General features: G+C 39.9%; 1 protein-coding gene across 6 annotated transcripts in view; it reads left to right on the top strand.

Annotated features, from left to right (window-relative positions):
- The window catches only part of col16a1 (collagen, type XVI, alpha 1), a 76853-nt gene that overhangs the window by 13298 nt on the left and 49763 nt on the right, over positions 1-13792 (top strand). For all 6 annotated transcript variants that reach the window (XM_061740987.1, XM_061740991.1, XM_061740992.1 and 3 more), the window contains exons 3-5: positions 5122-5190; positions 6055-6172; positions 13272-13395. In XM_061740987.1, the coding sequence (XP_061596971.1) occupies positions 5122-5190; positions 6055-6172; positions 13272-13395 (311 nt within the window). The remainder of the gene's footprint in view (positions 1-5121; positions 5191-6054; positions 6173-13271; positions 13396-13792) is intronic.

Here is a 13792-nt window from a genome sequence, read left to right on the forward strand (position 1 = left end):
AAATATCACCCATCCTCTGAGCTAGGCAGGAATGGCTCCTGCCTCCTATGCGTGTGAGCAAATGTCTTTAACTTTAACAAGCAAGCACAGCGTTTCATTTGATTCTTAGCTTTAGAAAAGGGCAGTGCTTGTTTGTGAAATGTACTTGTCAAAGGACAATTGGGAGCAGAAGGAGAATAACCCAGCAGTTTTTGTGCCAACCTTATGCTCAATCTTGATGTAGTTACAGTGTTAGCTGTCAAAAGTTTAAATGTTTTGGGCGGTCACTGAACATTTTAAGCGGATGAGCTGGAAGCAGCTAAATCTCTGAGTGACAAGGGCCAAATCACGCTTCCTAAACAGTGACATTTTCAAAAGACCAGATTTTGTTTGTTATTGCTTTCATGCAGATGTTACCAAAACTGGTTAAAGGACAGACAGCCAGTGATCCAGTGGTGTGCGTATAAGGAGCAAGCCTGTGTGTTTAAACATGGCGTGCATCCATAAACTGTGGGGATATCAGCTGGTGATCGGGCTCTGGACGTCTCTCACTTGTGACGAAGAGAAGAAATCTATGAACCAAAACATATGTTTGGCTGTGGGAATTGCTAAAACAATGTTGCTCTGCTGAGCACGACCCAATTAAAGAAGTTTACAAGGTTAAGGCCACAAAATTAAAGCTAGCAGCACGCGACCTGCCACAAGCCCTTGAAATGTATTTTATTTATGACTGAAAGCTGGTCCAAATGCAGCAATCGTTCGTACAAATGACACTTGACGTCAGCTTGATTTCCAGATAAGCCTGACTGGTCTTTTTGCAATCACCAGTTTGTCCTGTTTTTCCACTGGTTTTCCTTTGCAAAAACATAAATAAAGTTTAACGGTGTGGTGTTTGCATATGTAAATTTATACTTTAAGATAATCCTCCACGTGGAGAGGGATGAAAAACTAATTCAGCTTCTGTTGGATGTTGAGGAAATACTTCCGTCCAGAAAAAGCACACCAGAGCCTTCTGTCCTTTAAGAAGTCATTACATTAAATATTGTAATGAATACTTTAATTGGCATGAAAAAAGCAGGTTCATTTCTATGGACGCGCCACTGGAATGGAGACTGTTTCGAGACTGCTTTCCCCACGCTTCAGCTCGTCATGCTAAATTTGAGCTAAGCCAGGTAATGAACATGTCAAGGTGATATTTCCTTAAAGGTCCGAGGGAAAGCCATCTGCATATTTGGGCGAACTATGTTCCTTAAGATATACTGTTATAACCTCAAATGGGAAAATCGAGCCTCTGAAGTGCTTTTCTGCATGTTTCAGCACGTCACTTCACAACTCCCATTAGCCTACCTTTTTATTTCTCTGCTTTCACCGTCTCCGCTTTCATGCGCTCCTCTCTCCAACTTCTCCCCTTGTGTTGTTCAGCTTTTGATTTTGCTGCCCACTGGCCTGCAGCCAGAATCCCTCCACTTCTGATGAAAGCCTTCATCCTTACTGTCAAATGGAAACGGGATGGTAATGTAAAACTAAGAGGAAATACAAGAAAAGAAAGCAAAGTAAGCAGCGGCAAAAGGCGGATCCACGTAAAGACTTCGGGATAATAAAATTGAATGATGAAAATGATGAAAAACACTTGATGTGTGTGTGTTTTGGGGGGGCGCTGCATACTTTGTGCTGACCAGAGGTGGACAGAGTACTCGACCCCAGTACTTGAGTAAGAGTACAAATACTACTGGTCAAAATTTACTCCGTTACAAGTAAAAGTAGCTCAGTCAAAATATTACTCGAGTAAGAGTAGAAAAGTACTTGCTTTTAAAGGTACTTAAGTATCCAAAAGTAAATGCTTTTAAATGTACTTTAAGTAAAAGTAAGAGTAAATTTCTTATTTTCCACATCAGTAAATTACTATATTTTTTCTAAATTACCATCATTTAAGGATCTTTTAACTCTTGTTTCTGAGAATTAACTCTTTGAAACCAGCTGCATTGATGTGCTGCTTTTAGAACCACAATGTTATATAAAACCTGCAGAAACACCAAAAACAAATCAAATGAATGGGATCATAAGAGGACAGCAGATGATGCAGAGTTTATTAACAATCATGAACTGAAACCAAATTAACCTGCACCATCCAACTAGGTCTGGATCCCCCTCAAAGACCACTGCTTTACAAAAAACTACATCTCTGCTTTCAATAACTCAAATGCGGCTCTGTCTTGACAAACGCAGGCTACTTTGGCGGTATCGTTTTGAGGAGGCTTGACGTGTTTCCGCTTTATGTACATCCCAGTGGAGAGCGTGCACTGTGATAGGTCTCCTCCTTTGACAAAAACAGCTTGTGTCCAATAGGATTTTAGGGAAGAAGAAAAAAGAGCAGACCTGAAAGTATCGAGTACTTTTCAGCCTTCCTAGAAATTTACTCGAGTAAAAGTAAAAATATTTGTCTTGGAAATGTATTCAAGTAAGAGTAATAAGTACCAAAGAAATCTAATACTCAAGTAAAGTACAAATCCTCTGGATATGTACTTAAGTACAGTACTCAAGTAAATTTACTCCGTTACTGTCCACCACTGCTGACTTAGCAGATCAGGTTTCAAGATGGACTGGTCAAGTTCTGGATATACCAGGTGTGAGTGTGGGATGGGCTCAGAAGCCTCCACACCTCGGTTTGATGCTCTCTCTCCTTTGTATGTTGTTTAAAAGTCAAGTCTGGTTCATTGAATGTCTTTAACTTCTAGTCAGTTCCTCTTAGCTCCCCAGAGCAACACTGTTTGACATCTGTTTTCCACACCATCTTCTGTGCTTGTAGACAGCAATAAGAGAATGGCACATTGTACAGTCGGAGAGGACAATGTGCTTTGGTTTGAAAACAGACTCTTTGCTGTTTTGAAGCCAAGATGATGAGAAACTGCAGGGTGTCAAGTGATGCTCCTGATAATAAGGGATGAAGCGCTGAATGAAATTCTAGTCTTATTTGAGTTGGCCACCGTGAAATTAAATTCCCAGCTTTTAATTAAAGTCACATGGATGTTATTATCCTAGTAACCAAATTTGGCCACGTCATTTCAGAGGGACTTCAAGCCTGGCTTCAGTTTCCCCCAAATGGGGATAAAAACACAGATGTTGTTTGACGTTGAATGTTTTACAGCCGATAACTGTTTCAGGATTTTCAACACGGCTCCTATAACGTTTCCTTCTTTGGGCTTTTGTTTTGTTTTGTTTTTTTTTTAAGCATCATTTATAGTCTCTCTCCATTTTCTGAATCTGTATCAACCGGTTCAGAGTCAGATGGGGCTGGGGGCATTTCTGAGGTTTGCTGTGCCAGGAGGCGAGCTGCCAGCCCATAGAGGTCCACATGGAGAAACACGAGACAACTAACCATACATGGTCACACCCAATCCTATGCTCAATTAAGAATCACCAATTAAGTTAACATGGTCCATGTTATCTGTAATGTCTTTGGAAATCTGGAGAAAAGCCACACAGGGATGAGAAAGTCTTACTAATTCAAACAGAAAAGCCCCCCGAACAAGATGTGAACCAGGAGTCTCCCTGTTGTCAGGCAACAGTACTAATCACCAGACCAGCATGTTGTCCAGCGTAATCAGCGCTTGGATCAACTCCTAATGTTCTGCCATCACAAGCAGCATAAAGCCCAGCAATATGGATTCTCTCGTGCCAAATACACGGCGTGGATGTTGGACTACAGAAAAGACTTGCTTGGTCGACACCAAAGCAGTCTTTTCAAGGAAAAAAAAAAAGCCTGTTATAAAGTATGGTGGTAAATGTTTTATAGTTTTGATTTGTTTTATTGCCTTAGGTATGAGGCAACTTATTTAACTGCAGAATTTGCGTTACAGCAAAAACTAAATTCTTCTGACCACCGAGGGAAATCTCAAAAGGAAGAACTGGAGGGTTATGAAACAGACTAATCAATAGTCTCGTTTAAGTATTATGAGGACATTTGAAATAGGCGTCATGTATGAGTAAACCCTACAAAAAAGCTTGCAAGGAAATGCCAGGAAAGAAAAAAAACATAAATCTGAAGCAAATAGAGCAAAAAAAGTATTTTCTTGCTACGAGGGTAATCATAGCTTCTTGTGCAGAGAACACGCTTACTTTTGCTAACAAATAACATTTTGGTCTTCTCTTTTCTTTTTTTTTTTTTTAAGGAAAGACATTTTCTTTTTGGTATGGTTCAGAAATGCAATTTTTCTAATGTGGGGCTTGATTTTAGTGTTTGCTTATACAGATCAGAGTCAGCATTTTTGATGAGATGTGCTGTATCAAAATTTTATACCTTACCCTTATCCAAGATGATAAAATAATGTATCCAGTTTCTTTTTTTATGCACGGTGCAGCATTAAATAAGACCAAATTAAAATATTTAACCTTAAGCATTGGCATACGGTACATATTAATGATTTAGAACCCTACTGTCAGCATCAGAGCTATAGGAGATAATTATGAAGTTTCATTTTAACACGGGGGCACTACCTGCTTCCAGATTCTCCTCAGTCACGGGAGTAAAAAAATCAAAAAATCTACACTTAGTATAATATCTTGCTCAAGGCCACGGTCCTTGGCCCCATAGAGATCAATTAACTGTGGATCACAGAGATTTACATGGTTCATGTCTACCTGTAGTAGCCTAATTCTTCCATACCTCTCATATCTCCCACTTCAGTGCGATTGGGCCACTCTGACAGGCAACACTTTTGTCTATAACCTCCCCTGACAGGGTGACTACATATCCATCAAGAGGTGGTTACAGCGACAGACAAGGCTGGTGCCAGACAACCTGTCAGACTGGGGTTTTTGCACAGCTTTGCCCTCATTTCATCTTGCTGTCTATATTTTACACTTTTTATGTTACTCTCTTTCGCCACCCCCGCTCAACCCAGTTTCTCCCTCCCATTTTTTATCCAGGTGAACATTTCACTTAGTCTTGTGTTTGAATTTAATGGGTCTCTCTCGCACTGATGGCCTATTTCATTCAACAGAAAGTGTTAAAAGTAACAATTGAGTTTCCAAATAACGGCATTACATCTCATGAATGTTCCTCTTAGGGGTTTAGTTGGAGTAGTATTTTTTTATAATGGTCTTTCAACATTTCCTCTATGTGCTGTCCTTCTGCTTCCACAGGTGATCAATGTCCACCCTTACAAGTGGAAAATTGGAAGTTTCCTCAGATGGCCAGGGACAACATCACGGGTGAGAACTCAGGCTCGTGCACACATGTCATAGTCTGAGTTTTATCTACAGGGTTTGTGACGAGTTTCCTTTGTCGCCAGGCTTTTTTTTTTTTTTTTTAAATGTATTTATTAGATTTTCGTTTGCAGTTTCTAACAAGACAAACATCAGTCACTGTTACAGACAACAAAGCAAACTTTTTCTCCCCGTTCTCCCTCCCATCCCCTTGTCCCCTAGAAAGGAAAAAAAAGAGTAAATAAATAAATAAATAAATAAAATAAAAAAAATAAATAAAAAAAATAAATAATAATAATAATAATAATAGAGCAAAAGGGGGAAAAACATTAATAGATATAGTATTGATTAAGAAACACTTAAACATAGATATCCATTAAATTAGTACCCTGGATGTGATATACAGTATACGCATGCCCGTGTGAATACAGACATACATACAAATGCATGCATACAAATATTGAGATCAGTTATGACATTGATGTATTTCAAGGACATTTTCAGGCCATTATATCACCCCACATGAATATTCTACTCCCTCTAAGCCTCCTCCTGCTGAAGTAAGTTACCAACATTAGTATCATGTCTTAAAAAACATATAAAAGGTCTCCAGATGTCGTCAAAAACATGTTGCTTCCGTCTGATAATGTAGGTTATCTTTTCCATTGTCATGTTTAAAGCCATCTCTTTAATCCATCTTCCGATTCTTGGTCCATCAACATTCTTCCAATTAAGGGAAATGATACGTTTCGCTTGTAATATACACATATCTACAAGTCTAGATTCTTTATTTTGTAGTTTTGTCGTAGTTGGGTATATACCCAGAATAAAAAACCTTGGATCCATTGGTAACTTTTTCTTTGTCGCCAGGCTTTAATCTGGTGAGGCGATTCTCCCTGCTCAAAAACCCAGATGTCAAGAAGATCCGGAGCGCTCGCGGCCCTGCCTTCCTCCGCCTGGGAAAGACGGCACTCGTGCAGCCTAGCGAGTAAGTTCACTTGCTCCTCTTTTCTCCAACACCTACAGAGAATTGCATCCTGCTCATATTGTGTGTAGGGGAAAAAAAATCTATATCGATGGACTCCCTCTTTTATTTTCATGTCATTCGTAGAGGAAGGGCAGCCTGAACACCCTTCAGTCGTTTAGCCTCTGAACCCTCCCTCAATATGTCAACACTATCTAATGGTTAACACCGGGCGAAGTGTTCTCCATTAGCCGGTTATTGATTGCATTTCCAGAACCGCTTGATTGCCGTCAGTAACTCTGGCTTGTCAGACCGACTTCTAACAGGCTTTTGGCTTTCTGGTGTAACCGCATGTACTTATAATGACTAACTCTCATAATGAAAATGTCAACTTATTTCCCTGAGATGAAACTGTAGGAGTGAAAAATTATTTAGTAGGCCTGATGCAGATGCCAGCAAAAATTAAAGAATGAGAAGAGTTGGAATTTAATAGGTAGATTTGAGAGCAAAACAACTTTTCATGTTGAAGTACATTTTTTGATAATCTGACAATTTCTTATTTGAGTACATTCAGTTTTCTCTAATTATTTTCCTCTTATTCTAGTGAATTCCGCTTATCCCACTAATATAGCAGTATTTCAGAACCTGCCAAATGGGTCAGCCCAGGGTGTTTTATCACTCTGTCTGCTGTTGTGCACTCACTGGAAGATGAATCTGCCTGCAGAACACTCTTTTCACTCGAGACATTTTGTCCTAAAAGAAGAGTCACAAATATTGTTTGTCACAGTCTAAGAGACAAGATTTTCTTATGGAAAAAAAAGAAGGGAAAGAACACTCAAATAAAAAAAAAACCAACCTGTCACTTCTCAGGAAATCAGCATCTATGGAGCCAAAGAGGAAAATCCGAGATGTTTTTGTTTTGCTCAAAGTGTAGAGATAGGACAGGAACACTAGTTTTTATCTCTTCTCTGTGTATGGTATTGAATTTTGTAAGGGCGCGACTTTTATTGAAATTTTGATGCCTCGAAGAGCTTTGCTGTCAGTTTTATCAGTGAATCATGCTACCTGGTGGACTTTTGTTTGACTGAGACAGAGAATAATCAATGTTAAAACATCAGCAGGGCCCCTTGGCTGCCTTTCACTCTGTCTCGAGAACTCTCTGTCTTTTATTCATGTTTTTTAGGACTTCATGTTATCTTTTTTTTCTTTTTGTTTGTGTGCCTTTCTTGCTTCACCCAAAAATAAAAAAGATAAACACAATTACAATATAATACAAGATACAAATAGAAATACTTACAGTTGTATAAAAGTAACAAAATTTCCATTTAATGATAAAAAAGCAGAAAATCAACATATCAAACATTTGAAGGGCAAAATACCAGAGCTGCAGGTAATACAGCTTTAATATGAGCTAAAATGTGATCAGATCTTCACTGAAGTACTAAAAATATCCATTACTCCAGGATGCTGGAGGTAAAACGTGAGTTAACCCTTGAAGATGAGCTGGTTGAGCCTCTGCTGGGAGTGATGAGTAAGCATGGGTTTTGGTAGCTCTGCACCAGATCTATATACTGTTCAGGAGGACTTCTTTGACTAATCCTCCGTACAGAACTGTTCTAACTCCGACACATTTGTTTAGACATCTGGTATAAACACTTCTCTCAAGGAACCTGTGAATTCACCAACCCCAGCACTGGCATCTAAGTAAACCAAGAAACACATGGAGGCCAAGCACCAACTTCCAGTCTACAGAGCAGTCGACAAAAACTGAAAGATAAGGCAAACCGATCGACTATAAGAAAGCCTACGGTTCAGTGCTGTAGAACATCACGACTAGTGATGCACCGAAATGAAAATGTGTGAATGAAACTGAAGCCGAAAATAATAATAAACACTTGCCCGAATACCGAATAATACCGAACAATGGTTCTCGCGGTTTTTCCTTTATTTTGCCATTTTTTTCACCATTGCATAAATCAAATAAATGTGCAGTGAAATACCCGCCAGTCACAATTTGTCTTACTGTACTGTATTATTGTATTTTTCTCATAATCCTTTTCATTTTCTCCGGTTCAAATCCAGTTAATCAGGTCGCGGTGGGATGGGGCTGATCTCCTCAATTTGAAGCCTTGTAAAGTAATTGTAAAAATCTGGGTTATTTTCTTGGAGGATCTCGTCAAACATATCAGACAGTGAGGCACATCGCATCGGTAGTACCTTTTCTCTGCTCTCTCCCCGATCTCCTGCGAGGTGCGTCCCAGGACCGAACGACTTTCCAAAACCCAACTCAGCCTGGATCATTTCTTGTGTCCTCTGATTTTTCCCCACATCCAAGTAATGATTTGACATGCTGACATTCTGAATTTAACACCTCACTCCACGCTGTTCGCTGTTTGATTGCGTCATCACACGCCGTTATTAATTGTTCGGTTTTTCCCCACTTATTCCACCGAACACCGAAAGTGTTTTTTTGCTATTTTCGGCCGAACAATTTTGGTTACCGAACATTCGGTGCATCACTAATCACGACAACCAAGTAGCAGGAATTCTGTACAGGAACATCTGTGTTGGTTTGGAAGTCCCTAAGTTTTTACCTCCAAGAATGATTGAGAATGAAAGGGCAAAGATCCTGTGGGACTCCCAAATCCAGACTGATATGCTGGTGATGGCTCACCAACTGGACTCTGTGGTGGATGATAAACTCCAGAACTCCAGACTAAAGCAGTAATGACTGACACACCGATCCCAAGAGAAATCAATTCAAATCCAATTCAGATTCAAAAATACTCCACTAGCCGTAGGGAAATGAATTAATCAAGAAGGAGGGACAGGACCAGCTGGAGAATTGCCAGGGGGTGAGGGAAAATCTAGAAAAGATGTGGAAGGTGAAGGCAATAGGTGCCAGAGCAAGTTGGCAGAGTGTCTCCAGCAGACTCCAGGGAGCTGCATCAGAGATCTCTGGCCAGCAGAGTACCGTCTCTGGATCCTCTAAAATACTGCAATGACCACTGAAGCAGCTCTCATGGATTTCAGCAATGCATGATCGGAATACTTTAGAGTTGCTTCTTTCACGCAGCGTCTGCATGTGCACATCATTTTGTGATATCATGGCATGGAGCCAAGATGCTAGTTAATCATGCCAGAGGAGCAGTGCCTTTAGGGAATAATCACGTAACTAAATTTACAGTTTGTTTACACATTGCTGTTCTTAATAAAAAAATGATGAGTCATTAACTACAAACGTACGACTAAATTATGAGCCAGTAAAGGTAGCAGGGCAAAGGTGACGGCTATGATGTTCCTGTTGTAAGTAAGCATTTTTGTCACCAGTGAGGAGTCGTAAACGAGTAAGGATGTAGCACGGTCATAAAAAAGCTAACGAGAGAAGTATAGAGAGAACAGATTTGTGAGAAGAAACATTTACAGTTTTTACAGCTGCATTTCCACTCAGGGAATGATGGCCATTCGGCCTTGAGTTGAGTCTTTTTTGTAAAAAATATTCCAGATCCAGTAATGAATGAAAGTAAAGTTAACTGCCTTACTAAGTTGTTTACATATTTTTTGAAATGACAAAAAGGAAAGCAGTTGCGCTAGATGGAAAAAGTACAACGTGTAACAACAACTTTCTGCTGGAGCTTAATACTGGAGTAGTCTTTCATTGGCTCTTCAACATTCCTTCCATTTCGCTGTGATCAATACACTCAAACAGTCAAGGACAAATGTCCTGCCACCGAATGTGAACGATTCCAGCACACTTTGACGTGAGCATAATGGTGATGATACATCTCTCCCAGTGTTATCCCCACCTGAGATCTGCCTTTTCACCGTTAGACTTCCTCTCTGTCCTCCTCCTCTGCCTTTGTGGCATACACCGACTTTCCTGTCCCTCTCTCTCTCTCTCTTTCTTTTTTCAGGCAGAAGTAACTTTTCTGAGATCTGAATGAGGCTTAATCTGAGTGTGGCCCGTACTGAGTGATGTATTTCCCAATTGTTTGTGTGTGTCTGTGTATACGTAAGTAGATTGTGTTTTCCAAGGATCCTGAAAGTAAAGGTCATTCTACCTCCAGCATAATAGTTTTTGAGGGCGTTTTCATGATGAGCAGGATAAACTTTTTTCTTTTTCTTTCACGTACCGTCTCTTACGTCTTCAGATTCTTTCTGCACACAGTAACGATGGGTTAGATCTTCAAATTATTTTCAATTTTTAACTTCCATCCTGAGGTCCTTGGGCTCAAGACTGCAGTTTTCATTTATTCTCTTTTCCGCTTTCTTTGTTTCTTCTCTATTTTGTTGCATGTTTTCCCTTCTTCACCTTTTTTTTTGGAAATCATCTTCTCTGTGTATTGATGTCCTGTAGTAGACTGCTTCCCCTTGGATCTTCCCTCAGTCATAAATCACTGTCATTCCACTTGGAGGAGCGGGAAACCAGCTGCCAGCATCAACAACTCTGCTGCATGTCTGTTTGTGTGCGCGTGTGTTCCTCTTAGTGTGTGAGTGTGTGTGTGTGTGTGCATGAAAGAGAAAGAGAAGGAGTGAAATAGAGCAAGGGAGAATATTTCAAAGTGTTTACCATCTCGGTGAGCGTATATTTTACCGGGCTTGGTTGTGAACCCTTCATCTCTCAGTGCATCTACACACCTCTGTGGAACGACTGTGTGTGTCTGTTTTGTATCGGTGTGTGTGTGCGTGTGTGTGTGTGTGTGTGTGTGTGTGTGTGTGTGTGTGTGTGTGTGTGTGTGTGTGTGTGTGTGCTGAGATGCCCTTGACCAAAATCGAGTGATGAAGCCTGTTGGACTGTATCTGCTTTGAAAATTAATGCCAAGAGGTCGTACGCAGGGTTTTTTCTGGCCGTAGCCATAACAAAAGCCTGGGAAGGAAGCGAAATGGGGAAAAAAATAAATAGAGTTCACTTTGGAACGCAGAAACATACAAACAAGCGACCATAAATCAGAAAAAAAGTTGGAAGAGGATGGGAAATCAAAATAAACAAGTAAACACTCTGACTTTTAAGGCGTCACAGACATTGAGTATGTTCTTTCCTGTTGATATACATCCATTTTTCCATTTCAGGCTTGTAACACAAGCCAAATAATTTGGAAGCTTTAAGCTTTTAACATTTCATAATGCTCCTAAATCTTTCTAAAACACTTACAACATCCTGGCATTAAGGATATTCATGAATAAGCCTTAATGTAATTTTTTTCAAGCTCTTCCAGCAAAGACTCCCTACGGTGTGCAGCAGCTCCTCAAAGACTCAAGTCTTTCATGAGAACAGTTTTTGTACCTTTATCAAGATTTTAAACAATTTTCTTCTTTTTATTTTTGAATGTTTTAGGAGGTATTATTTTATGTATCATCCCAGCTTTTTAAAAATAATGTAATCGCAAACGGTACACCCAAAAAAAGTCCTTTGTGGCTCTTGTAGTTCCTGCAAGTTTGAGTTGAAGCCAGAACCCTCGGAGAGCTGCACCTGCACGGCTTGTTTTGAATGAAACGCTTTACATCTAGCACACTCATATATTATGTACTAAAAGTATGTATTGATAGGCTTTTAAATGAATGTTGACTGAATTGCACATCATTCTTCTTGATTATGTCAGCACTTCTTTAGTATCTGAGGTTTTAACAGACTGTTGAATTCCCTGAAGAACATTCTACGTAAATTGCTTTTCATCTCTTTGCATTGTCACTGGGTACAGGAACTTTAATGCCACTTAATTATTAGCTGTCAGTTGGTAGATGAAACAAATCACTTTTCAGTTCCTCTGTGGAATGTCGGCTCGCAAACCCTTAGCCTGGCTGTCAGGTTTTTTTTTTTGTTTTGTTAATTTATTCTACATTTTCAAAGGCAAAGTTTAGAAACTTTTTTTCAAGTTTATTCATTGCAGGTTCGTTGGCATAGACAGAAACAAAGAGAAGCTTTGAAATAAACCATGAGATAACAGTCAAAAAGTTTAGTAGTTGTTTTAGATTTTGAAAACTAATTCAATTATTGGCACTGCTACTATTTCTGTAATATTGTCTTTTAAAAGTTTGGTTGAAAGGTCAAATTGGAAGCAGCAGAATTATATACCGGTACATACAATGTGTACGACTGTGTGACGTAAGTAGCAATAATGATGGAAACTGTTGTCCATAGATGTTGCTTCGATTTTCGCACCAATGCAAATGCAGCGACGTAACTGACGTTTGCAGTGACGTAAGATAGATAGATAGATTTATAGATAGATTTATTATAGTACCCTTGGGTAATGACGTGGTCCTTCACAGTGATATGTGAGGCTTTTTCTGTTCATGTGATCTTTAAACATTATAGTTAGCATCCTTCTTAAATATATCCATTTTGATCAACATTCAACATTTGAAAAAAACATACATACGATAGGAACTTTGACAACATTTTTCCCTAACTAGTTAAAAACAAAACCATCACCACCACCAACAACAACAACCTTCTGTGGTGTCCTTAACTGTGGCATTACGATGGTGTTACCCCGAAATCTACCAACTGTTCAATACACATGTTCTGGAAGTGGTTTTCAAGTGGTTTCAACTCTGTTTATTTGTTGGTTTTCTGTTTATTGATGGATGCAGGTCCTACCGGTGATGCATTGTGGAACATTTAAGCCCAGGGGTGGATGGGGGATTCTGATTGGCTGAGGACTGTGGAGCTGTTTGTCTGACAATCCACAGTACCAGATTGGTTGTTTTCGCCTGTCGTGTTCATTTTAACTCACTTATATCTGACCGTGTACGACTGAAGTGTTGTAGAGGGGCGTGTCTCTCCCCGGGACTCTGAAGCCCCCGGATAAAGGATTAGAATGAGGCAATGCTTTTTATTTATTTCCCTAGTACAACTCACCAAGAGTACGTTTGAATGTGTGCACGCATTCACGTCCACCAGAAAAGAAGCCTACTCCCTTTTCCTTTAAAGAGAAAAAAGGGATCTCTTTGAAGGTTATGTAACATTGGGGATTGACTTAGAGCAATGTAAAGATGACTGAGATGACTGTAAAAGAGGATTTTCTCAGTGATTAAACGAACACGAGTAGTTTTGAATGTTTTATTACCCCTGTGAGTTGAGGAATGTCATGTGTCTGACCCTTCTGAATCTCTGTTCCAGTCAGGTGTTCCCTCATGGCCTGCCAGAAGAGTTCACCCTGATCTTCACACTGGCTTTGAAAAAAGCTGCCCTTAGGGAGACCGTCTACCTCTTTCAGATATCTGATCAGCAAGGATATCCACAGGTATCCCCCAACACACTCCTCTACCCTGGTGTTGTCATGCCTTCCCTCACTCACTCTCCTTCTTCCTTTCATTCTCCTCATTGATCTTTCACCTTTTAATCATCCCACTTTTTGCCCTCTTTGCTCGGGCTTCCTCTCATCACATTTTTTTGCACACTCAACCACTTTCCCCTTTCGATTTCTTTTCTCGCGTGACATCTTTTCAATTTCTCCTCACTTTCATCCCCCTTTTGCCTTTTGTCCTCTCTCGTTTTTCACAGGACTTCCCTCGCTCTCTTCCCATCTCTCTGGCGCCCCTCCCTCAGTCATCTCTCGCTCGCTTATTTCATTCACCTTCATTGTTATTCACACGTCTTCCGTGATGAAGAACTGTAGTCCCCCAGAAACCCAATAATCA

The sequence above is a fragment of the Cololabis saira genome, chromosome 15 (assembly GCF_033807715.1).
Source record: "Cololabis saira isolate AMF1-May2022 chromosome 15, fColSai1.1, whole genome shotgun sequence".
NCBI lineage: Eukaryota > Metazoa > Chordata > Actinopteri > Beloniformes > Belonidae > Cololabis > Cololabis saira.